Source organism: Thermobia domestica, chromosome 5 (genome assembly GCF_964235325.1).
Source record: "Thermobia domestica chromosome 5, izTheDome1.hap1.1, whole genome shotgun sequence".
Lineage (NCBI taxonomy): Eukaryota > Metazoa > Arthropoda > Insecta > Zygentoma > Lepismatidae > Thermobia > Thermobia domestica.
In genome coordinates, this window is record NC_137458.1 from 125,188,457 (window position 1) to 125,216,103 (window position 27,647).

Below are 27,647 nucleotides of genomic sequence, written 5' to 3' on the forward strand. Positions count from 1 at the left end.
ATATTTACTCTTTTATATAAATTAATGCATTAATCTAATTCGTATTACTTTTTAAAAACACTTTGTCGTTTGATAAATTTATGGGTTCTTTCATCACTTTGCACTATAATACTGACATTTAAAAGGTTGTTTCTGTTCCTTTCATTTTCATACTTTGCTCCCTTCATATGTATATAGTGGTGGTGTGTACCTTGTTTCTTCTGTTTGTATAATGTGTTGGGAACTAATGATTAACATTTTCTCAGAGATCCTGATAAAGGTTCAAACATCGATGATCCTGTAGAACAAGTGAGAAAAAGGCATGAAGAAATTCGGTAAGCTATTAATATAGCATCAATTCAAATAGCCGTGTTTGTCTTTGATACTGTAGTTAGAACTATCAAGTAGTTTCGAAATTTGCTGTAGCTAATGATCGTGAGTTGAATATTCGAGAGTCGTTCACGTCAAAACCCCGAAATTTAGATTTTGCATAAGTAAAAGGGAGAATGTTTATTTTAAACTATACTTTTAATTTATATTACTAACTAGTAGTCTTTGACGAGTTCACGAGTTCATACTTATAGCATTGAAGGAGTCACTGAGATGTGCTGACACCAAGTGTTCAAAGAATCAAATAGATGAAAATCTGAAGGTACTAAATCGGGGCTATAGGAGTAGGGCCGTACTTAGAGGATTTAGCCCCTCGAAATTTCCCTTCACTTCGAAAATTTTGTCTAAATTGAAAAATTACCTGCAATACATAATGAGTTAGTAATTAAAAGAAAATAGTTAACGAAGTTCCGTACTTTTCTTTCCAGAATCTGCTGTAGACCTAACCTGTAGAAGAAACAAGTAATTGAGTCTTTCTTGCTTTGAGAATCCGTCGAAACCCATTCTATTCTATGAAGAATATAGTTAAACGTGAATATTTATTTCAGTATTTCTTCAGCGCTATTTCACAGATCATTTCTCGTTTATTATTCAAGACAAGATTCTCTTAAACTTTAAATATTTGACATAATTTATTTTTGTTAATCCGAACTCCTCGGCCAGCGTTACGATCTGGTTCGTCTTCTTCTTTAAACTAATCATAGATCTGTATAATCTTAAATTTTGTTTTACAAAATGTGCGCGTAGTATTTCTAAAATTTAGGGAGGTGTAATATATTCGATCAGAAAAGAACAAATAATTATACTCCGTAGCTACATAGAATTCATCGTTGCATTGCCAAATTTTAAATAACGACTAACTTACAATGACTATTATTAAATTACTTCAATGGAGATAATTGTAGATAACATAAACTGGATGAAAAGATTCAAATAGACTGAACCAGATGTAGGTTTTGACGTGAAAGTCCCTCGTCTAATGCTGCTTGTGGTTTGGAGATTTTTCGTTCATTATTGCATACAATAGATTACAGTGAAATGTATATAAGATAGTGTTTGGAAATGTAGTTATTTTTTATAATAATGCTAATGAAACAATTCTTAAAACGTTTTAAATACTAACGAAAACTGTTGTATTGTAATAAAAATCATAGCTGATATATAGGCCGTGTCCAAAAGTGCATAGTGCACACTTGAAGTCTACAAATGGAGTGCACACTAAATAGTGTACACTTCGTCAAATTAGCTTTTGATCCACACTTGTTTACAGCGCCTCATCGTGGTGGAATATGGAACATTGATAACAAAAGAAAGGAGAATTTCGCGTACTAGAAAATATTAAAATGGTCTTTTTTTTTTTTTTTCAGTTATATTAAAGATAAATATATCGTACAGATTGTCAATATGTGGTAACCATAAAATGACTTAATGTTTCATGTATGCCGACAGCTTCAGCTTTACCGTATCATCATAGAAACCACTAAATTATTGGCGATCTTCTATTTTATTAGGCATGCTTACGTGAGGGAATATTTATTAATCCCCGGAAGAAAATTTGCACTAGTGGTTAGGGCGTTGATGACATTGTTACAAAGTAGCTGAAGAATTTTATTGCAGGTGAAAGTAGGCAATTTGCAAGAGCGTTAGGACACCGAAGGTACCGAGGGGAACGCAATTTACAATAATGTGGCTCAAAACTACTTTGGGAGAGAGTTCATATTGAGTACTATTCCTTTATGTACAGTAGATACACAACAATGACACTATAATTGTCGTCGTTCTACTGTATTGCTTCAATTATAGGCATACTGATTAGACTATTTCTACCACATTTTGCTAATGTTTGAAGTTCCTTATATGTTACTCTTTCTTTGTGAATCTATAGATTTTACCCTAAATCTTCAAAATAGTGCTTCCATATTAATCTACACCAAAAGTTAACACTTACAAGGATGACAAGGAAAGAAGTAGTGGTGATGAACAACATGAGGATCAAAATTTACAGGAAAAAGCTATATGTCACTATGAAATACCTGTTTATAAGGATAACGAGTACTCAAGGTGGATAACCCTAATTAAAGTACTATGTTAAGAAATATAAGATTACTAGCTTATAAGCCCTCTTAGATTGAGTTCTGTACATTATATACACTTCAACATTAGCGTGCACTTCAATATACTTTCGGCGCCCTACATCTTTCTTGAAATATACTCGCTGTCCCTCCTACATGCTTCCCCCTACGAAAATGGTTACTCAGTAACGAAACCCCCTCGTCCAAATATAACCATAAAAAGCTAAGAATTTTATGAAAATTGAGAGACTTTTATTTTTTAAAAAAAACAGTATGCAATGTAGCGGCTCTCATTGTTCAACTATACGGAAGGAATTATTTGTTCATAATCAACTCATAATGGGTACCGTAATGGGATTATATGAATTAAAAGGAAGTTAAGTCTTTACTTTAGCCATTTCATTCAATGAACCGATTCGTAACTAAGACTGAAAGGAAGGTGCCCTGCAAGCCTCTAACCTGCCTTCACTCGCTAACGCTCGCTCGGCAATACTATGTGAATTAAATATTAAACTTTGGTACAGAAAGGAACCAACCTAGTTACTGACTTTTCTTATATATATAATATGAGCTAACAGGCAAGTTTTGAAAACCGGAACCGAATGATCAAATCACTGAATCGAAGAATGAATAAATAAATAAATAAATAATAAAAAAGAAGCCAAAGTAAAGACTTACCGAGAGGAATTTGTGAAATCTTTGATGAATGTGGAGAAAAAAATTTTGGATCTGTATTTCACTTTTGGGCAGCTGTCAAAAATGCAAAATGTATGGTAATTGGTATATTAGTCTCTCAAGTGCAAGGAAATATGGTAGCTTTAAAAGGAATTTGTTTAGAATCAAAACTAGAAAATTAGGCCTATCTACCTACGAATTAACATTTGCAGCCAGCTGTAGCTATAGAGAAATGAATAATCTAGGTATTCATTATTCTATGCTAGAGCTTAACATTTTAATTCATACGCCATTAAAATTTGTCATTTACGTACAAATAGCTCCATTGCCGATAGTGTAGTTATTTCAATTAAGCTACATAGACCATGTAAAATTTAAACACAAATGCCTTTATAGCATTATTAAAGAAATTATTTGGTTGCTTTCCCTATACTATTTTAAATTCCATTGCATACTCAAAGAACACAATGTCAATACGTTTGTTATTTGCGTAACATTTTTATATTCCACTTGTAAAATCACTAATTTGTATATTTATCAAGTAAATTATTATTAGATCAGCCCACAAATATATTCACCTCAACAAAAGTATTAAAAATATGTCTTTTAAAATTTTATTAAGTCACTTTGACATTATTGTTGTTCCTACTACGAAGAACTCCCATCTTAAGTACGCAGGTGTGCTGACGTAGCGTACATCCTCGCACACTACATATTATGCACTCGCAGACTTGTGAACTTCGACCTTTCGACTTGCACTAGGTGACGTCAGTTCCGGAAATTAGCGTACTTAGAATGCACACTTGTATCTTTTGGACACGGCCATATATTAAAAAAAATATTATTGTCAGCATTCATGGAATGCTGATGTTCAAAAGAATAGGCAATTTTTGATCAGTATTCCAATTAAAGACTATAATTCATTCCACCTAATCTGACAGGTGATCAAAACAAATTTCCTTCCTCACGAAACCTTTATACTGGATCTGATAAATGTAAATATTGATTCTCCTCCTTCCGCCATGTCTCCGCAAAATTGTAACTTTTATATCACTTACATATTTTATATACTTTATTCCATTAATGTGTATTAGTGAGATAAGCAACACATCGTTTAGTGTAATTGTAAATTTAATTGAACATTTGCCGAGTGTTTTTTGTACTCGGTGGTTGTGAGATGATGATGGAATGGCAAGTGATGACAGGGTTGGAAATTCAAAGGGTAATGATTGTAATCGTACGATAATTTTATATCAATATGTAATTCAAAAGCAAATAAAATTTGTATATGTAGAATTATAAGAACACTAACATGATACTGACGGAACCTCAAATGATTAAAAAAAAAAAAAAATAACCCTACAAAAAAAAAAAATTTTTTTAAAAACTGCAAGCCGAGTGAATATTCATTAAAATTTGTTGTAAATAAATGGTTGGTCGATTGGCTGGAGTGGAGCTTAGCATTCCTTTGAGTATCATTGCTATGTGAGATGTAAACCTACAGCTAAACATGGGACCCGAACCACATGAGCTCCTTCCGGGAACCGAATCCGGATCTCCTGCGTCAAAGGTGCATACACTATCCATATAGCCATGAGAGTTTTTTAAGATAAATATGTATATAAATTTCTGCAGAATGTATAAGGAGCATTCATTTAATTCGTAGTGAAATGAATGGAACCCGTGTGAAATGTGTAATGACGCTTTTACCGGCTTGTAGCGGGTGCTTTAAAGGTTCTATAGATGCCGGCATGGTGGTTATTGCGTGAACGGGAAAAGGAAGGTGGAGCTGCAAAGGACAGTTGTGAGTCAGTGTCGTCCAAATGTACAGTAGTATGTTCTTAGTCGAAAAACAAACAAACTAGTACGCGGAAAATGGAGGCCGATAAAATGGAGCAGCGTGCCGTTATACGTTTTTTTTTTTACCGCCGAAGGTGTCGGCGCACGGGCAATGCACAGACGAATGGTGGGTGTTTATGGACAGTAGTCTCAAATGGCGCAAGTGGTTTGCACAGGGTCGAAACGCGGACAGTAGTCTCAAATGGCGCAAGTGGTTTGCACAGGGTCGAAACGCGGACAGTAGTCTCAAATGGCGCAAGCGGTTTGCACAGGCTCGAATTGCGCTTAAAGACGACGTTCGTCCGGGGCAACCCCTAGTGGCGATGCCACAGATTACTGCGCGAGTGGACGAGATCATCCGCCAGGCCGGAGAAGTGTGGTAAAGGAGGTAGCGACGGAAGTGGACATCAGTGTCGGATTGGCCCACTCCATAATCACCCGCGCGCTTCAATTTCGCAAGGTTTATGCCCATTACCGACGCTCAAAAAACGGAAAGAATGGAGGCGTGCCAGTTGCACCTCGACAGATTCAAAGCTGAGAGTGAGGCATTCCTGGAGAAAATCATCACAGGGGACGAAGCGTGGTGCCATCATTACGACCCGGAAAGCAAACGCCAACGTTCGCAGTGGCGTCACCCCACTTCTCCCCCTCCTAAGAAGTCCAAATCGATTCGAACCTCAGCGAAAAAGATCATGGCCTCCCTGTTCTTCGATATTCGAGGACTATTGCACACGGAATCTTTGGAGCACGAACAGACAGTAAACGCCGCCCGATACGGAGAGACGTTGCACAATCTCCGCAAGTCCATCAAGTCCAAATGCCCAGGGAAACTGTCAGCGGGTGTGATTTTGCTTCATGACAATGCGCGGCCGCATACGGCCAACGTAACGCAGGGGACTTTGATGAAGTTTGAGTGGGAGGTTCTCCGTCCCCCGTCCTTCAGCCCTGACCTCTCCCCTTGCGATTTTTACCTGTTTGGGGAACTGAAAAAAGCTCTATGTGGACACCGTTTCCATTTGGACGATGACATCATACAGGAACTGACGTCGTGGCTTCGCCAGCAGTCCAAGGCCTTCTACCAGAAAGGCATCCAGCCGCTCGTGTCACAGTGGACAAAGTGCGTCGCCGCCAGAGGTGATTACTTTTAAGGTTGGTGAACAATTTCCCATACTTGTACAGGGTGACTACGAAATAAATGAATGCTCCTTATATATAATATTACACATAACTAACTAACTCTATGGCCTCTGGAACCCGGAGGTTCAATGCCGCGTTCACAAAAGTTCTCACTGATTTCTATCCTTAGTGGATTCAACTGGATTCAGTTTATACTTTGTATTCCTATTTCTGCGAGATCTATCTTAATATTGTCCCCCCATCTGCGCTAGGTCTTCCTAATGGTTTTCCGGTTGGTCTTCCAGTTAAGATTTTGAATGCGTTCCTACTTTCTTCCATCCTGGCTATATGGCCTCCCCAAGTGGACATTCGTGTATTCGGAATTTCTTCGTGTATATTTTCTTTTCATCTGTTAATATTTACACATGCTAAATTCATACGATATGTTTCATACTTCAATAGTTTGTTTTGAATAATCGAATCAAATAAAAATTAACTTTTTAAAAAGCTGGAATCTCGGCAAGAAATGATGTTCCGTACAGCTTTCACCTACTCTTAAATGTAATAATTATTGAAATTAACTAACGAATGAGTTCTTATTTCTAGAAATTCAGTTCAAAAATACAAGTATAATCTTATCTTTAATACATAAGTAATAATCAGTGTTCTTTTTAAAGACTAAAATTAAGCATGTTAGTTTTAGGGGGTGGATAGAGGCCAAGCACAGCAATACATTCTCAGGAACATCAAACGCGAGCAATTTAGGATGGAATTTCGATTTTACGTGATACTATATCTTGTGAAAAGTTTTCCGTCTTGACAAGGTTAGCGACTTGCCTTCCTCTTTTTGCAATGGCAAAGAGAGAGGAAGGAGGGGAATTTGTTTTGATTGCCTTGGAACGACTAGTAGGAGTTATTTACGTAGTTCTCGAACAATCGTAATACTAGTAGTCTAGTAATACAGTATCTCTGAAGTCAAACTTTCCATACCCATGCTTAGTAAGTTACGTATATTGGGGGAACCCTAGTATTTCGAATTTCTGTTTTCTTGTATGTTGCACCTTTACTGGCTTCTTGCACTTGTGTATGATTTTATGTAGTACGTTTGTGAATAGATACCCAAGCGTTGAATAGATGGCTGTCATTCTTTGAACATAATAAAAATGAATAATGAAGTAAGTTGCGATACTACTTTGTATTCATTTCTTTTTTACACACTTACTGTTTATATTTTACGTACCTTTTCTGTAGGCAATCATGGAGCCACTTATTAGATCTTATTGAAAACAGAGAACAGCGCCTTCAGGCAGCTGGAGAAATTCATCGTTTCCACCGAGATGTAGCCGAAGCTTTATCAAGAATTCAAGAAAAATCAGCTGCTCTTCCGGACGACCTCGGAAAAGATTTAAATTCAGTTTTGGCATTAATCAGACGTCACGAAGGATTTGAAAATGATCTTGTAGCATTGGAAGCTCAATTACAAGTAAGATGATTGACTATTATACACTATGTTAATATTGTTTTGGGTATTGTGTTCTATACATATTTAGATCCAAGAATCTTTCAGCAAAAACAAACCAAGGAAAAAGTTTGTGAATACTCTCACGCTCAAATGTAAAAATTATAAGATTAGATGGAATTTCGTGTTGTTTTAACAAGTTTTAAAGTTAATTAATATATACTCTATATATACTACTAATCTGTTGTTGTGATACCAGATACTGTTTAAAAAAAAAAAAAAAAAAAAAAAAAAAAAAAAAAAAAAAAAAAAAACCGTACAGCGCGTAAGATGTATTTAAATACATTAAAGTGAATCATAACAGCAACGTATTCAAGAGCTCTTACAAAATCGAAATCAAGTAAAAATAGTAAAAGTTTCTTTTTACATAGTTAATCTTAAAATATTAAAATATAATCGAATGAATTTCAACGATTCTTTTAATATAGTTACAAAATAGTTACATTAATGGTTACAATAATTTAATATAGTTACAATTTCCTTATCCTTGCTTCCTATTAAGTACAATTTCTTTCAGGTATTGGTGGAAGATGCTGCAAGATTGCAAGCTATGTATCCTGGCAGCAATGCAAAACACATTGAGGAACAGCAGCAAATAGTTGTTAATAATTGGAATGCTTTGCAAGAACGATCTGTTCAGAGAAGGGAAGAACTGCAGGCCAGCTGTGATTTACAGCGTTTCTTAACGCAGGTGAGAATATTTACAAACAGATATTAGTAATTTTATTCTGAATCTGTGATCTTATGTCCAATTTTTTGAAATCAAAGATTCACAGATTTCTTGAGTTTGAAAATATTTTTCTTTCTGTCACACTATTGCGAGCGGTGATTATATTCAATGAGGAAAAGAGAATGTTGCACGTAGAAGGAAATTCTGCTACATATTTTTTGCGGTGAGTAATAGCCTTTCCTCTTTTTCTCATTTTTCTTTTTATCATTTTTATTCATAGTAATAAACATATTGCTTATGTCAGATTTTAAACAATTGTGTGTTTTAGTTAAATTCTTAAATTCTATTTATTTATTTATTTAATTTTATGCCGACGGCACTTGTAATTATGTGTAATTACAAAATTGCCAATGACGAGTTAGAATCTTGTCTGTAATTCTCTCTTCTCTACGTCTTATATCAAATAGTAGCTTTTTCAGCCGATGTGATAAAATTAAGATAAAGAAGGAAACATTAATGAAATTAATTTTGAATCCTCCCGTAACATGTAACACGATACCATCATAATATACAAAACTGATGAACAATTGCAATCATCTTTTGGAACTTAACTTGATACACCCAAAAAATCAAATTCACTATTGAATTTGAAAAGGATATTAGATTTGATATTTAATAGAAGCAATAATAAATTCATATTTAAAAATACCTTCTGCTTGTAACTTTCACATACGTAGTAAATTTTATGTGTGTAAAATTAAAGCTAATGTATGGTTACAATTCTTTGTAAGAGTTTATAGACTGGTTGTAACATAATGTATGTTTTTTTTTTAAGAGGAAATGACAAAATTTATATAACGCATATTTCCGCCATAGTTAATACCATTGAATTTTGTTCTAAGCTGCCGTGAATTTAACCCAGTGAGAATCTGTAAATAGTTGTCGTATTATTAGAAGATCCTGGAGTCGAATCTTACGACCAACCATCCTGACAGTACTGTTTCTGCGGACTTTTCCCTCAGATTTACCAGGAATGCTTGGAACAAGTCCTTGCTAACTTCCTTCCGAAGTTCCCGTTTTTCTTTGTTCATTCCCAGCGTAGTGATTTAACAGCTAAATCTGCGACTTTAATAAATAGCGAAATACAGTAATAAAATTAATATCTCAAGATGAGTAAGACATTGCTCGAATAGAAAGGTGTATATAATTCTAGTTGTAAAACTTCTACAAAAAGAATTTTTGAATAAGCAAAGGAAAGAAAATAGATAGTTAGATCTTGGGAGGTTGGTTATAACAATACTAATTGGATTGGATTGGTACAAAACAGGGTACAGTAACTAAATTTGTTTTACCAGCGATGGGCCCTCTCATTTCGTAAGCCGTACATTTAGAACATAGTTGGATAGGAAACAGTAAGGTTTATATTTCTCATTTAACCATCTTTAACTAAAAATATTCTTTGATTTTCGAAACTATATTCATAAATAAAATATAAGAAGATACGTTTTCCAACTCTGCTGATTATCAACTTAATATGTGTTAAGTATGATTTACTATAGGTATTATTGTTTTCGTTTACAGTCACGAGACTTAATTAACTGGGCTAGTGGACTAAGAGCGACAATGATGACAGAAGAGAGAGTAAGGGATGCCGCCAGTGCCCAGACATTGAAAGCTGAACATGAAGCAGTTAAGGCGGAAATCGAAGCAAGGGAAGAAAATTTCCAACAAGTAGTACAGTTAGGAAAGACAATGGTTCACTCTGGTCATTACGCAGAACAGGTACATTTTTTTTTTAATCAGTAATAAGTATTTGTATCATTCTTAAATAGTGTTGAGTAACATTTTATAAATTCAACAAATTTTTTTAGGTCTCAAAAATAAATAAGTAAAGTGATAAATAGAACTGTTAAAAAACTAATGGAACTTGGTAGATCTACGTATAGGAACAAATGTTGTGCATATTGGAGAAATTTTATTTAAATGAGAACATGTTTTATGAACTCTGTTCCTTTGAAGATAAGCATTCACTGTTAAAATTTTGTTTTGATATGTATATTGTTTCTTGCTAATAGGAAATTGAAGAAAAATATAACCAGTTATTAGAAGAACGACAGAAACTTCACGCAGCGTGGCAACACAAAAAAGTGCATCTGGATCAGTTAATTGACTTACACTTCTTCTTAAGAGATGCGAAGCAAATAGACACACTTAGTAGTTCTCAAGAGGTAAGTCTTATCTTCTCTGTACTTCATTTATCTGGAGAACATGCATTCACAGGACAGATAATGCATATTCTAGAATATGTCATATGCTAGTTCAATTACACAAGCGTATAATCACTAATAACAATACCATTCTTTAGTTTTCAGTTTCTAAACTTTTTGTGGGAGCACTGAGAGTATACACATTTTGGAAGTACGATTATTTTTTTAAAATTATGTAGGCCCATGAGAGGATGATTCAAATTAACAAACAATTAAGTTATATATATATATATCTCCTCCCATGGGATAACTAAATATTCTCCTGACTTCTTTAATGGATCAATAAAGTAACTTCAGTAAAGTCAGGTATTTATTGTGCTTAATGTAGATGTATTTCTTCATAATTTATAAAGTCAAACCAAGCCAATATTAACATCCAAATTAAAGAACACATTAGACAATCAAAACAGTCACAAGAAGAGGGTATGTCGGAATTGTCACTTCACCTAAAGCAACATACACATGATATAAAACAGATTAATGGAATAGGGTCAGAAAAAACAAAACAATACAAAAAAAGTTTAAAGAATCATTCTTTATTCATAAATGTAAACCGGCTTTAAATCTGATTCTGGCAACAGTGACGTGGCATACACACCACATTTCCTTTAAACTCAACTCTTTCTTTCTTCCATTGTGCCCTGCTTGGTCTTTTTAGTACCTATTTTTACATTACAACGTATTTCGTGGTATGTCTTCATATTCTCATAGTATATTTATCTTATCCGTTTTTATCCTTGTATTCTTACCACTGAAGACGGAACTAGCTTGTTGTTCTAATACGTCTGGAGAAATTTTAGTTATCCCACAGAAAGATATATTTGTAAAAGTAACCAATTTTTTGTTAATTATTATTTTTTTTATTTATATTTTTAAAAAAAATACCATAGTCGCTTGATTGTCGTAATGCTATGTATCAGTCAATTTTACTTTCAATCCAGGTGAAGTTAAATTTCGTTATTTGAAGAGAACGTACATTGTAGTATTAGAAGCCTCAAACTCTTCTCGTTTATATATGCTACTCAATTATAAAACTATAATAATATCAAAATATCTTGTTCAAAGATTTTTAGAACACTTGACAATTCAAGGAAATGAATCGAAGTTATAAAGATAATCAGTTCTCTTCATTTAGGTAGATCCAAGAAACAATATCAAGCATGTAATGTTCTTTTTTATAGATTGCTTTGAACAACACAGATTTTGGAATAACAGTGGACGAAGTAGATGCGCAAGTAAAGAAACACGAAGCATTTGAAAAGCTTATGGCCACACAAGATGAGAAAGTGATAGCTCTTCAGGATCATGGAGCCAAATTGGTCCATCAAAACCACTTTGATAGTGAGAATATCCTTCGACGGTTAGATGAAGTCCTTCAGAGAAGAGCTAAAGTAAAAGATCTTTGTAATATAAGGAAACAGCGACTTGCTGATACCCTATTACATGCTCAGTTTGTGCGTGATGTGTCAGAGGTAAGATTAAACAACATAGTATTTATTGCATATAGTGTTTGCAAGTTTGTTACTTTTGATTTACATTTACATTAGTGCAACACTTAAACAAACTTAAAAAGTACTTACCCTGCTCTTCTGTTAGTACCTTCTTAGTTTATTGATATGATAGCTTTTCAAATGGATTACATTAGGATAATGAAACAATTGTTTATCTCATAATCAGCTCCTAGTGCTAGTATGTAAATAATCAAATTTTGAATATGTATTGTGGCAACTCAAAAAAGTATAATGATAGTCTTTCAAACAGGAAGCGCTATAATTTAATAAGTCAGTCCATGTAAAAGATATTAACAAGCTACATTATGGGAATACCATCGGGTGTACATTGTTACCTAAACTAAAATTAAAGCTCTGTAGCGGTGCAGCCCTCTGAAAGGTTATGTCCGTCCAGACGGCGTGTGGTGGGTGATGGTCAGCACACCAGGTCGCATTGCCCTTGTATTCTGTCTAGAAAAAGACAAACAATCGTTACTTCTTCACAGAAGTAGCTTTTCTTCGCCTCCATCCATATAGTATCTGGGAATCAGTATTCCATTTCACGTATCTCAGACACATTGTTCAATGAGCCAAAATATATATATATATATATATAAAATATATGATTTAAAAAAAAAACAACAACAACAACTGAAAGAGGTGATTTAAGTTTCAGCGTATTCTGTGTAGTTGTGAAGATGTTTTATTTCAAGTTTATTTAAAATAACCACGTATACTGTGAAGCCATTTCATACTGAAAATTAGTAACAATGTGCCTAGAAAAGAAGAGCCGCAGTAGGTAGTCGGTAACGCATCTACCTGTCAATTGGGCTGCTCGAAATCGATTCCTGGTGGGATAGGAAATTGTTCTCGTTCTACCCTCGTTCCAACCCGGCTTTGAGGTTCACCCTGGAGAAGTAAAAGGCTGGAACATACGTTGACTACGTCACATCAATGAGCGTCACAGTCAATCAAAATGTGCAGCATTTACCTCTCTTGGGGCCTTCATGGCCTGTCCTGAGAGGAGAGAGGAACCTTTGCTTTTAGGGAAAAAGTCGACAGAGCCTATATATTATAGACACCATCTCTGCATTCATATAATAGTACTTCAAAAAAACTTCAAACTGTCGTGGGGGATCAAAATGATACGAACACGGACGTATCGATTGTCAAGTAAAAATTCTAATTGAGATTGAGAATTGAGACTTACGTTGTGTCTGTATCTAGTAGTCATATTTTGTTTCATACAGTATGATAAGAAGTGATGAAAACTAAACAATGGTATTCAATTTGTTCCAACAGGCTGAATCTTGGATTGATGAGAAGAAGAAGAAACTAGAAGCTGAAGCGAACAAAGTCGAGGTAACGAGTTTAGAAGATAAAATCAAGAAACTACAAAAGCATCAAGCATTCCAAGCGGAACTCACTGCCAATGAAAGTCGCATACAAGTCGTTAAAGAGAAAGGTGTGTAATCCTTTGATGATTGTTATAATAAGATCAAGTATTCCTGCATTGTGTGTTCATGTGTAGAATAATTAAAATAACCTTTAATTTTTAAAACACGAAATTCGTACTTGTTTCCTAAGTTGTGTATTCATAACAGTTTTCAGGATTTATTAAATTATTATTAGCCCTAATCATGTCCAAATATGTTACGAATTTTGAAAGGAGAGTTGCAAATAAACATCGTTCAGTTTAGTTGAATGAAATTTGTTTATTAACCGTAAGAAATGTCTAAACAATATCCTACCTCTATGTTCAGTGACGACGAGCTTCCTGATTTTGCACGTATAACATCGATCTGCTCTAAGACATCAACACCAACACTGATTGTAAAGTTCGAATTTTTACATAGTAATTGTTGAAAATTGTTGTTCTGGAAAATTTGAGAACCTATCTCAAACCATCAATTTAAACCTTACGGCAAGAACTTCTAGATTTTATCTTCTACATAAAATGTTCGTATCCGGCAACCTAGGGAAAATCATTAGTTAGTTTCAGTACGTGCCTTCAAAATGTCGAAAAGAATGTGTTGTTGTCACAGAAAATCTAAGGATTAAATACAATATTATACCATGTAATTGTGGTGGAAAAGTGTCTTGTATCATTCAAATCGAAAGTTTTTAATATATGAACCCTAGCTATGGATTTACTTGTTATATTGCATAATATAATTTAAGGTTTTATCACTACTAGATCGAATACTCATGACGTAGCTATACTGTTCGGACGGAGTCTCGTAATGTTAAAAAGCAGAAGAAAACACATCAAAATTTTCCATGTTAGTGCAAGACGAGTCCGGTTCAGTATCTTCACTTTTTACCTGTTTCACGTAATTACTGTAAGTTTGGAAATTCCTAGCATGAGTGAATCTCTGCTCGGCAAGTATTTATATATTTTTGTACGACACCTGGGAGGTAATAAACTTCGATTTCAAAGTCCAGAAATAATGCGAAGGAATTGATTTAGCTATATACCAAATTGAAAAGTTGTCTATCTCTCTAATGTTGTCAATGAAATGTAAATGTGTGAGAGTAAAAGATCTATTTCTTGTACTGTTGCAGTTATTTAAATTTACAAATCATGTGCAGTTTGGTTGTCTTTGAGGTTTTGTGACTATTAATTTGAACCTCTGAACAAATTTAATTGAAATTGTGTTCAATTATTCATTGAGGTAAGTTCTGATTTGCACCTTATAATTCTGTTTGCTTTGTTTTCATTAATAATATTAACGAACTAAATTAGCATTTTATTTAAGATGTGTAATATTTTCAGGAGAAACTCTGCTTGCTAAAAGGCATAAGGCTTCGCGTGAGATCAAATCTCAGTTGGATCATTTGTTAAATGAATGGAGAAGTCTGCTTATGGAATCAGCTAACAGAGGCCGTGGACTTGAGGAAGCACAGGATATATTAGAGTTCAATAATCAAGTTGAAAAAATTGAGGCTTGGATTAGGGATAAGGTGAGTGAATTAACCAAGTATAGTATAATTACTAAACTAGTATGTGTCGACTTCAGACATTAAATTCAATACACTCAGGAATCTTAACACTCGTATTACTTGTTTGAAGTTTAGATTCTTGAAAATAACTTACACTTGTACTCGTGCTGCACTACAATTTGATATGTGACCGACAGCTATAGACAAGATGTTTCTTGTACTCCTCTATTCTGGTGAACTATTCTTTTTAATTTCTTGATGTTAATTTGTTCTCCTATTTTTGGATCAAAAGATTCAATATATTTCAGGTAAAAAATTTCTTGTAGGCCTTACATATGGAGAACTACATATAGTATAGCCAAACCCACACTATCACTTAACTCAGTATGATGTGCTTATTCTGTAAGAAATATGAAAACTCGATTTAGGGGCGGTTCAAAAATGTTGTGGCCCCTGATCCAAAAACTAATTATTGGCCAATATAGCAATTTTTTAATGCATTTTTTTTATCATTCCTAAAATTCTTGTTATCCTCTGTAAACAAGGCTCCAGGGGAGAGTCGAAAAAGCGTGCAAGTGTAAGATATTTTCATAAATCAGAATTTCAATAAGTAAAATGATAGTTCATATATATATATGCATGCAACCGTTGCGTGATATAGCTTTCAGTCAGGTTTACCTAAGGGCACGTCGTTAACAATTTTTGTTTTAAATAATTTCTTTATTTTTCTCTAAACAATGAATTGTATCTTTTTATGTTTAGATTTTTTTTAGCAATTTAGATTTATGGAGATCATTGTTTTATCTGTGAAGAGAACAGTGCTGGTGTATAATCGATAAGAAAGTTTATTCTATTTAACGTGACTTTTATTTTCATCATGCATCGTACACAGAAAGAAATTTCAATCGTCAATTTAACGTCATATGTTTGTCTTTTAAGCTAAAAGAGACTATGATAAAGACAAATGAATGATGATAGTGATTAAATAATAGGTGGGAAAATATCAAAGAGGAAGGAAACAGGTATTATGAGGAATGTGTTTCTCAGCCATTGTATTTCGTACCAAAAGAATTGTGTAAAACCCGAAAAAGATTTTTACAATTATATAAACTTGACGTATGGCACTCGCTATATATACACATCAAGTTATTTCTTTTCATGTAGTTCTAAATTTGTACTAAAATGAACTTAGAGCCATACATTTTTCTTTAATTGTTTTGTGTGTACATAAAATTTCGTGTCCTTAAATAATTGTTTCTCTCGTAGGAGATGATGGTTCAGGCAGGAGACATGGGGAAGGACTATGAACATTGTTTAGCTCTTCAGAGGAAGCTTGACGACGTAGACTCTGATATGCGGGTAGATGATTCAAGAATGAAGTCAATAAATGCACTAGCTGACAAGTTAATAAGGCAAGGTCGTAGTGATACAAGGATAGTTCAGCAGCGAAGAGAAGAACTCAATAACAAGTAAGCAACTGTTTCATCTTGTATGCTATAATAAACATTTTAAAAAAGTTACCTTATTTAAAAAGAGTTTTCACAACATTTAGAAAATATTACTCTTCATAACTCCAATAAACATTTAATAAATTCTAAATTTTTTATATGACCTCGGTGCTTAAAAGCAACGTTAAAATGAAATCAATCTAATCAAATCCGAAAAGAAGAAAGAAGGAAAATGTAATTGGAAAAATGGCGTTGAAAAGGAAGTTGTAAGGATCAGGATAAAACTGAAGTGGTTTAGTTACTAAAATAAAATTTTGACATCTAGTGACTATAAATTAAATCAGTGCACTCGAAATATGTAAGTACTCCAATATAATGTATTCTAAGATTTTTAGCAGAATAAACTTCAATAATATGGGAATCTGTTTCACATTTAGACAGATGTTACCAATTTGCATTCGACTGAATCACATGATAGTTTATATATATATTTGATTGAAAACAGTGTGTTAATTATAAGATTTTCGTTCAGTAATTCTGGCGATAAACATTCCACTTGCACTATGCATAGAACTTATCCATTCACTAAACTTGTTTCAGGTGGAAAGCCTTGCAAGGAGCATTAGGAGAATATAGAGAACACTTGAGCGGAGCCCTTGAAATTCATGGCTTCAATCGAGATGTTGATGACACCAATTCTCGCGTCACGGAGAAGGCTCTAGCCATGTCAGTGGATGATGCAGGTAAAGATCTCACTGCAGTGGAAGCTTTGCAAAGGAAGCAGGATGCCTTGGAAAGAGACATGACTGCAATTGAAGGAAAACTAAAGGTAAGATAATAGTTTATTTGGAGAGCCTTTACAGAATTCAACGCTGTGTTTAAAGGTAATAGACCTCGTTTGCTGAAAAACTGGTTTTCTGGTTTTGAGATAATCACGATTTTTTGTGTAACTGAAAGCGGCAGCCTTATTGATATGGCAAATCTTACACGAGTTGACAGTATTATAGGTACGTTTTTCTGCTTTGGTCAGTTAATACCCCATGGTCATATTAATTGGCTGCTGTTAATAACTCAGTTTTGGCCACATGTGCAGATACGATCTTTTGCCTTTGGACGGCAGAAGGTTTTGTACACTTTTTCTGGGAAATATACATGCTCTAAAAGGAAATGAAAATAAATAATATTTAATAGGGATTATAAATTTAGTTCATATAACAGAACTGAGGTTATTCGCTGTACATTTCAATTGTTTTCGGACTATTTTATCTATCTGATGATAAAATAATTAATTTTATATTTAATTCGTGTTTTTTGTCTTAGCAGGAGTTCTGATTTTTAAAATTTACAGTGTTATTGTGAAGTAATGTTGAAAATTTCATGTATTTATTTATTTATTTTGTCATTCTTTTGTAGGAACATGATGGTGAAGCACGACGATTGATCCAGAAATATCCTGATATGGCAGCTCCAATACGAACAAAGCTCTCAGAATTACAAGATAATTGGCGTCAACTCCATCAACTGAGTCAGAACCGTCGTCAAAAACTTGGTGCTGCGTATACGCTTCATAAGTTCCTCAACGATCTTCATGAATTGGATGTATGGGTTGGGGATACGATAAAGAAAATGGGGTCATCAGAATTACCAAATTCCATTTCTGAAGCTGAAGCAATGCTAGAACTACATCAGGAACGCAAGGTACGTGAATGCCATCTATTTAAATACGTATAATCAGACTGAAAATATATAAAGAGCCTATTTGTCGGTATTGTGGTTATATATGTCATCAAATACCCATAAGTCAGAGGCTATGAAAACCTAAATTTTTATATTGTTTTGTAATTTCTATATTGTATCAAGAAAATTGTACATGTAATATTTAATAGAAAATATACTCTTCTTCCCAGACGACACATTACACGCTGGTCAAGTCAGAGAACCCAACACTTGTTTATGTCTCCATTAAGCTAACTTACATAACCTGCCAGATTGTAGTGGAAGGCATGTTTCATGACATAGCTTTTGTTTTTGTTTGATTGTTTTTGTTTTAATCCTATGGATCCCTATTATTCCGGTGACTTAGATATGAAAAAGACTGATCATATGGTGGTTTTAAATCACTTTACTTTAATCAAAGCTGTTTTGGTTCCAAGGAAATAACAATTTTTCAGTTGAATAGATTATTGTAGTTTTAGGCCATTTGGCATCAAAAATTGAAGCCAGGACAGACGTTTGATTATATGTATATAATATTTAAATTTAAAACAGAACACTCAAATTATTCGACTACGAAGGCCATATTATATGCAGTATGTGATTAATAAATGTAATGAAGTTTATTATTCTATTTCATAGGGAAAAATCCCGCCAGTTTTGGATATTCATAAATGTTGTTTAACATAGATTCATTTTGTTAGGTTCTTGGATAAAACTAGGAACAATTATAAGTGCATAATATTATTTTGTGAATAATATGCATGCATTTTCAAATTTCAATCGTGAAAATTTTGTCTTGTGTAGGCGGAGATAGATGGTCGTCAAGAAACCTTTAAAGCATTGAAGGAATTCGGTCAACGTCTGACCCCAGCCCCAGGCCAGGAGGACCTTGCACAAAGCTTGGCTCATCTTGAGGAATTAAGGAGAACACTTAGTGCGGCATGGGAGGAGAGGAAACACCGTCTGAATCAGGCACATCAGTTACAACTTTTCAAAGAGCAGGCTGACCAAGCCGATAATTGGCTGGCCTCGAAAGAAGCCTTCCTCAACAATGATGATCTTGGAGTAAGTACCGGTAGATCCCTCAGACGTGAGACACAGTAAATTATAAATTCATTATAAGAGTAATGGGATGAAAAGTTCCATAAGAGCATATTTTAATTGTTGTGAATTTTTACTGATTTAATATGAATTCCAAATATTATAGATTAAACTCATAATTTGTATGTAACAAAAGATATCCTTTGTAGTTAAAGGTAAGAATATTGCTAGTTTACAAACTCAGTCATCATCTAGCAGTTTTTTCTTTTTTACTGGAAAATTAATAATGTAAAGGAGCTGAGTATAGGGTGAACTGTTTCTGCTGGTACTTGTAGCTTGCTGCTTCTGCTGGTCTAAACAGATTCGAGTACGTACGATTTCGTCATGCTACAAACTCTTCTTACATTGAAAATAGACAAGCATGGGACAGACGAAATGAAAAGCAAGGTCTGAAGTTCATTTTAAAGAAAATCCCATTTCTTTATTTGTCACAATTTTGGAGTTAGATTCTAGATGATGACAGAAGCAATGTCTTCTGTGCCCTTTTGAACAGAACTCTGGACAGTTGTAAAATTCACTTGTGAAATCAAGAAATCCAATTTAGCTTCAAAGAATATGATTTATAGCAACGACAATAAGGAGGTTTATATATTCGCATTGATACTGAGAACAGTTGTTGACTGATCTCCCATTTTCATGTAGACTGTTACCTAATTTGTCATTAGTTAGGTTATCTATCTTTGCCAAAGCGACTTGTCCACTTGTTTTTACGTATTTTTTAAATTAATTTATTTATTTTTATAGTAACAATAATATGTGTGAAGTAACATTACCTTACTGGCTTGTAATTATTTGTTCGTAGTTTACTTCAACAGTCACAGTACACTGCATTCCTATAAACACTTGCTTTCTCCGTATACTTGTAGCTTATCTGTTTCATTATCTTAATATACAGAAAGTTACTTGTTAGCCATAATGAGGTTTTCTCGGCAGCTAGCACTTTTATTCCAAATCTAAGACGTACTTTTCGTTATTACTTTAGATGAAGTTTCGTAAAGAAATGAAGGGCTAAATGAGCGATTGTAACCGTTTTTCCTCTGGAGGACAAAAAGGTATATATAAAACCGGGAAGTGGTTATACGATATTTAAAATTCGATTTTCCTGAACATTTTAATTTCAAGTAATGTTGGACAGAATACTTGGGGACCTTCGGAAGTCGGGCACTTTCCCTCTTCTCTTTGCTGCTATTAATATGTACTACAAATCTTGTTAAGTGGTAGTAAGTCCGAATCTGTATTATATTTCCAAGAACTTGATTAGCAAATGTTTTTTAAAATTTGATTTTCATGTAGATTTTAATTTCAGGGACATTAGTTAAAATGTTTAACTTGTGCTCGAAAGGTATTCAGCACCCTTGTTTGCTACGCCACCTCAGTTCGTACTTAGAGCCCGACCTCCGATACAGAGATCTTTAAAACGATAAGTTATTCTTTCAAGTAACGTGATTTTACGCAAATTAATCTATGCTGTTGTCCATGTGTGTTGTACTGAACTCTTTTATTAAATACAAAATAAATACAATATTATTAATAAATAATTAAAAGGAAGAAAAATGCATAAAACCAAACTAACATTCTTACTGTCTGAATTTAAATTTATATTGTCGTTTTTTAATCTCATTAGGATTCATTAGCAAGCGTTGAAGCATTATTACGTAAGCATGAGGCTTTCGAGAAAACCCTTGCTGCTCAAGCGGGTCGTGTAGAAGAGCTGGAGAGGTTTGCTGTAGAGATCTTGGCAGCCAATCACTATGATAGTGATGGAATACAGCAACGATTACAAGCAGTTTGTCGACGGCGCGACAGGTTGAAAGAAAGTGCCACCATTCGCCGCCATAGACTTCATGAGTCCAGACAGTTACAACAGTTCCTTCGAAACATGTATGAGGTAAGTTGCTTTCATACTATTATTTTAGGGTCTTAATTTTTATTGAAATCATACTCCTGTTGGAATCTTCCATATTATCTACTTACCAAAAGTAGCTAGATGAGGTCATAAGTAGAGCAGAGGTAAAATGATCAGTTCCTTTTCCTACTGGTTCCAAATGGTTCAGAGAAAACTCGAAGTGAGGGAACTGAAGTGAAGTAATAGATTGATAGTTGAGGTTAAGATTACCACATGATGTAAGACACTAAATAGTTATGGCTATTCGTTATGCACATGTCAGTTAATATTCTTCTAATATAGAGCAATCTGATTTTTTATAGCGTCAGGAAATCAGATTCTTGACAAAAGTACATTCCGTACTACGAAGTAGAATTAGTATTTTTTATTTACTTCTCAAAGGAGGTGCATGCATGTCGGAATGGAGTTCGGTCAATTTTCTATTTTAATCTCAAGCAAAAAGTAGGAAAATGATGTAGGATATTTTAAAAAATAACTAGAATTTAGTTACTCCAAGAAAACGACTTTCAAAGAATACAAATAAACAAATACAACCAAATAAAAAAAACTACATAAAAACACCGAAAATTTAGCTCTAAAAAATGAATTACCAAAGATTTACTGTGATTTGAAACACATAAACAAGCTACAGGTAGATTAGTATACTTAGAATTGCGTTGTTTGAAGGAACTAGAATCCTGTAAAAGACTTGTTAGAAATAAGTTTGGACAACTGGGTAGAAATGCGAAGTACATTTCTGTATCTTGTAGAAATTTAATCTCAGAGATAAACAAAGAAACCTGATTGAGAGTTATTTCTAATATTTTTCGTTTGGTTCCAATTTAGCAATAATATTCATTTATTACTGTTTTTATTCGATATTACATTTATTACTATGTAATGTTTCTGAACATTAAATAGTAAATAGCAATTTTTATATATCATTACTATTACACTTTACGTGTGTGATTTAATGTAGATATGTAGTATTCTACGTACGTTATTATATATATATATATATATATATATATATATATATATATATATATATACCTAGGTATATATGAAATATGTGTATTTTGTAGGAATGTTCATGTAACTTCAAGTGCACCGATTTTAATTATTCTTTTTTGTTTGAAAGAGTACACTTTCCCGATTTTCCTATATAAATTTCATCAGGAACGACGCAAGAACGACACAAGTGCTCTCCAACGCTCAGTTTTGGAAGCACATCTGTGAATTTTTTTTTACCAGAGATAGACATCATGATTAACTTTCATTTTCTGTCCATGAGTCAATAAGAGCGACTTTTGAATTACGTCACTCGCAATCGATATTGTATATAGTGGCGGATCCTGGATATGATCAAGGGAGGGGCTAAACCATAATTTGCCGCTTTATCCAATGTAAAGCAGGATTAAAGCCCATTTTGTCCATTGTATACCTGAGCGTTAAGGGGGTCTATAGACCCCCTTGGATCCGCCACTGCATATATATATATATATATATATATATATATATTCACACGTAATTCGTAGACCAATCCATTTTATAAGAAATTAGTTTCCTACTTTAGTTGAAATATTTAACTAAACTGCTAGGAGAAATAAAGAAATGTAAAAATTAATCAAACTTTAAAGGAAAATAACAGACTTAAAAAAAACATTAAAAAGCAGAAAATAATCATTTTTTGAAAAACACAATATCAACCGAGTTCAACAAAAGCATTAGAAAACAGACAATAATAATAGTAAAGCACTTAAAAGCAGAAAATAATTCATTACTGTTATCTGTAAAAAAAAAAAAAAAATCTTGAAGTATGCTAAGCCAAACAAATTAAATACCTAATATAAAATCAGTTTGGATGGTAATTTGATGAGGCATTAATTTGTTAGCGTGGCACAGACTTCAATTTTTTTTGTAGATAATATTAATGCCTTATTTTCGGCTTTTAGGCACCTTATTATTCTAATTTTTTGCTTTTTTAGTGCTTTTATTGTTTTCTGCTTTTTAGCACTTTCGTTGAAATCGGTTAATATTGTTGTTTTTTAAGTTTTTATATAGTATAATTTTCTTAGAGAACACGGTAATACATTAGAAAAGAGTTTGCTATTGTGCTGTAGAGAGTACCAAGTTCAATTCCAGACAGTTTTGATTTTGTAGTGGTCAAATAACGTGTCCATTAATTTTCTGTTTCACCGTATTCCTTTTTGCTTCACCTTAATTTAATATACCAGTTATTTGGGACCTTAACTAAATATTAACTTTATTTATTACTTTAGTATTGCATTCACATACTTCGCTTTATTTTGTTTATTACTTTAGTATTCCAGTCACATACGTCTTTAATGCTATATATTTGTACATTTTTTAGGTCGAAGGCTGGATCCACCAAAAGCTGCAAGTGGCAACTGATGAATCGTATCGTGAACCTTCAAACTTACAAAGTAAAATCCAGAAACACCAAGTATTTGAAGCTGAACTGTCTGCCAACAAGAGTCGGGTAGATAGTGTAACACAAGAAGGTGAACAACTGATAGGTAGCGGCCATTTTGCAAGCATGGAGATTCGAATGAGGTTGGATGAATTGGAATCCGAATGGAAGGAGCTGCAGGATGCTAGTCAATTAAAAAAAGAAAGACTGAACGATGCTTATCAGGTATGAAATCATTGTTATAGATTTTTGTATGACAATAGTTTTGGAAGTGCTACCACACTTGTACGTCAAATGTACCACTTTGTTTTCGACAAATGAGTTTCGGAAATTTTGTATGTTTTTAATGCTAGGCCAGTACTATGCCAGCCGTTCTTTGTATAAGCCACCCCAAATAATCTCTTAACTGGTTTATGTTATTTTTGTTTAATGTTTTAATTTTACATGACAGTTTATCAATATATATTCCGTAATTAAAGTAATCAGTTTTTCTTTCATTGCTGTCCAATTTTATGTTTCGGAACCTTCGGTCATCATTAAGTACACAACAATCTCGTACCTAACGAGCAACAGATTTTGAGTTTTTGCTTCATGTTCAATGACCTTTGAAAACAATTCTTTCTTTGTTATTTGTTCATTTTTTTTTTCTTTTGGATCAAAAGATCCAATATATTTCAATCAAAAATTTTCTTGTAGGCCTTGTATCTGGAGAAGTAGATACATATAGTGTAGCCAAACCCAAACTATCAGTTAAGTCAATATAATATGTTTATTTCATAGAAAATACTAAAACTCGATTTAGGGGTCGTTCAAAAATGTTGTGACCCCTGATCCAAAAACTAGTGATTGACCAAAATCGCTATCTTTTGATTCATTTTAACGTTCCCTGAAATTCTTGTTAAAATACTTGGTCGTCGAACGTCAAAAAATATGATAACGTAATGTATCATACGTCTTGCATATCCGCGTTTTACTCACTATCTGCTTATCCGTTTTACTTGCATATCCGCTTTTAGTATATATTACTATATGCACGTATAGAAATAACTGAAAATACGTATAAACAATTGACCATTTTTTATCTGTAAATTTTCTCGTGTTTATTTTTCATTCTTAAACATGATAACATTATTTTATTTCTATCTCTCTACACTAGTTAACTTTCCGTTAGTATTTGTGAAATCCAACAGTTTGCTAGATTTGTCCAGTGTAGCAGAAAAAGGTTAGGATTAGTGATTATATTTCTGGACTTCCGGCATCTATATCTATATTATCGCGTCACGTATGGAGGAGGATGTCTCTCGGCGAGCACACTACCCGGGGAATTGGAGAGGAAGAAAGGAATGGGGAAGGAAGGAAGCAGCCTAAGACCATTATATTAGTTATCATCCCTTCATTTGCCTGGTGTGAATGAGGAAAACCTCTCAGGATGGCTGGCCCGAAAAAGCTTTAACAATTTTTCGATCGAGTGTCCCCATCAGGAATTGAACCCACCAAAAACGAAAGCATTAGCGACACGGAGCCACCTGTGCAGCAGAAAACAATAATATAATAATTAATTTACAAGTCTTTCTCAAGACAAGCTACTGGCGTCTTGCCATCATGATTTGTTTAAACTAAACTAGTCATTATGCTTTGTAAATAATTAAAAGATAGTTCAGAGAATTCGAGTTGTTATATTCTGAAATTTTTGGCATATTTATCTCTTTTAAGCGTAATTTGCTAGTTATAAAGATTCTGTAAACGTGGTTTTGTAATGTAAACAGTGTAGTTACCGTAATTGAAACTAAATTTCATTAGTTTTCCTTGTTTTGCGTGTATATTGGTAACGTGAAGGTGTTATTTATTTCATTTAGTTTCCGTACAGCTCTTTGCTAAGCACACCCCTACTTTTTTGAATTTTAATAACTTATAAAGACAATGAAGAATATCAGCAATGTAAAAAGTGAGCCAGATAGTATTTATAAAATGCTGTTAAATAAGGAAGTGAGCCAGTTAGTACCTACAAAATGCTATTAAGTAAGAAAGTGAGCCAGGTTGTATCTACAAAATGCTATTAAATAAGAAAGTGAGCCTATTAGTATCTACAAAATGCTATTAAATAAGAAAGTTGAGCCAGTTAGTATCTACAAAACGTTATTAAATAAAGTAAAAACTGTTTCCAGACCTTTTCTTATAGATCAGAAATTTGATGGTTAATTTATGACGTCAATTGTTGAACACTCAAATTTATGCACATAGAAATGTCTTGAAAGCAATTACTAATTTGTTTAATAGCAGTTTGTAGGTATTATTTTGATTGATTTAAAATTTTGATTGTCTTAATTGTCTTGTTGAGTTTATTGAGCTTATTCTCTTGTTGAGCGAGTGTGGTTGAACTTATCGAAGACCCTTAATGTTTTCAAAGTGCATTCAAAGTACATTATCTCTTGAGCAAATTCATTGTTTGCAATTGCTGATTTATATTGTTCTTTCCTCTTTAGGCATTACTTTTTAGTCGAACCTTAGATGAATTGGAAGCATGGATGGATGATGTAGAAACCCAGTTACAGTCGGAAGATCATGGAAAGGATCTTGCAAGTGTCCAGCACTTGTTGAAGAGACACCAAATTCTTGAAAGTGATGTTCACAGTCACAATGAAGCTGTTGAACAAGTGAAAGATACAGCTGCCAACTTCCAGAGAACGAATCACTTCATGAAGGATGAAATTCAGGAACGCGCTCAAACCGTTATAAAAAGGTAAATTCTGGTATTGAGAGTAACTTGTCATTGTTATTTTAATTGTTGATAATATGCGTTGGTTAATGTTACGATAATAATGATATAGGATTGAATATATTCAAATTTGTACTTAGATGAACAAATGGGAGGAATCAGTTGATTTTGGTTACACTACGGCTGTATAGGTCTCCAATTCAAGGATAATTTTCACTGAATTTTGATTGAATTTGCACCTATAGAGAATGTGTGTAAGAATAAAAACTTATTTCCCCTATTTTCTCATATAATAGTTCATTATTATAAATTAGGGGTGACCAACGAGTCGACTGCGGTCTACTAATCGATTTGGTTGCCGTGAAAGGCAACCTGTGGTGGTTTGTGTGTATCAACATTATATCGATCATTGTTATTGTAGTATGTTCCCTCTAGATGGCTAGTAAACATACCACTCTGTCTAAAACATCTCTAACGGGTTTATTAGCAGTTACTCTCCAAAGAGTGTAAGATATACCTTATTTGCAAACTTTCTGAAATACTCTAGAATGGCTTTTAGGTGACAACATTGACACATCTCGAAAGTTTGCAATCGTAAAGACTGGACGCAATGTTGTGACTATAATGGTGGAAAGTGATGTGTAGGTTAGTTACTCACAAGAAGAGGAACTGCCTTTGCTACAGTGTATTATTTCTAAGCTGGTTAGTGTTTTGGCAGTGAATTCCCACCAGTTTTGTAGAGGCTTTTAGTCGTAATGATTCGTCCACGGAAGATTTACCACTACAATAGTGAATTGAAAGAGGAATAATGAAAACATTTAGTGTAGGTATTCAGAACAACTTCTCTATTGAAATATAAAAAAAATCAGCAAAGTTAAACTTGCTTTCGGAGGGCGCCAGGATAGCATGCCACTAGAATATAGATAGTGTATATTAAGATGGTAGACCGTTAGTGATTTCTGAAATGAAATGTAGCCCCCAGACTTAAAAATGTTGGCCATCCCTGATAAATACAAATACTTGGTTGCCTAAGCACAACAAGAGTAGTGGTACAGTTTGTATGTATGAATGTGTGAGCAGTGACATTAAGAAGGGAAGGTGTGTGCCTGTTTAGGTAGTGTAGTGGTTAGCGTAATAGCACAGTGTTCTTCAGACCCGGTTCGATTCTAGGTTCAATCTCGCGGCTTTTCATTTATTTGAATTTCCATTGAATATACTGTATTTAAATTTATAAATACAAATAGTAGTATAATACAAGTAGCAGGCACAATAGTTGCAAATTGCGTTCCAATTCTGCCATATAAACTAGGAATGTGTTCTTTGTTGTGGGTGCGCAGCACTGAATAGTCCACACATCGTGTTAGGGTTAATGTAGAATTCCATTAGA

General features: G+C 33.8%; 1 protein-coding gene across 10 annotated transcripts in view; it reads left to right on the top strand.

The window, feature by feature from the left end:
- kst (spectrin beta chain, non-erythrocytic 5 kst) overlaps nt 1-27,647 on the top strand; it is a 446,615-nt gene that overhangs the window by 373,045 nt on the left and 45,923 nt on the right. For 9 of the 10 annotated variants that reach the window (XM_081759067.1, XM_081759061.1, XM_081759058.1 and 6 more), the window contains exons 35-49: nt 246-314; nt 7,323-7,554; nt 8,108-8,281; nt 9,842-10,042; nt 10,336-10,488; nt 11,709-11,999; nt 13,320-13,482; nt 14,794-14,981; nt 16,227-16,429; nt 17,009-17,237; nt 17,822-18,106; nt 18,929-19,189; nt 20,850-21,113; nt 23,485-23,769; nt 26,028-26,284. In XM_081759067.1, coding sequence (XP_081615193.1) covers nt 246-314; nt 7,323-7,554; nt 8,108-8,281; nt 9,842-10,042; nt 10,336-10,488; nt 11,709-11,999; nt 13,320-13,482; nt 14,794-14,981; nt 16,227-16,429; nt 17,009-17,237; nt 17,822-18,106; nt 18,929-19,189; nt 20,850-21,113; nt 23,485-23,769; nt 26,028-26,284 — 3,255 coding nt within the window. The remainder of the gene's footprint in view (nt 1-245; nt 315-7,322; nt 7,555-8,107; nt 8,282-9,841; nt 10,043-10,335; nt 10,489-11,708; nt 12,000-13,319; nt 13,483-14,793; nt 14,982-16,226; nt 16,430-17,008; nt 17,238-17,821; nt 18,107-18,928; nt 19,190-20,849; nt 21,114-23,484; nt 23,770-26,027; nt 26,285-27,647) is intronic. The other variant, XM_081759063.1, reaches the window with a different exon arrangement.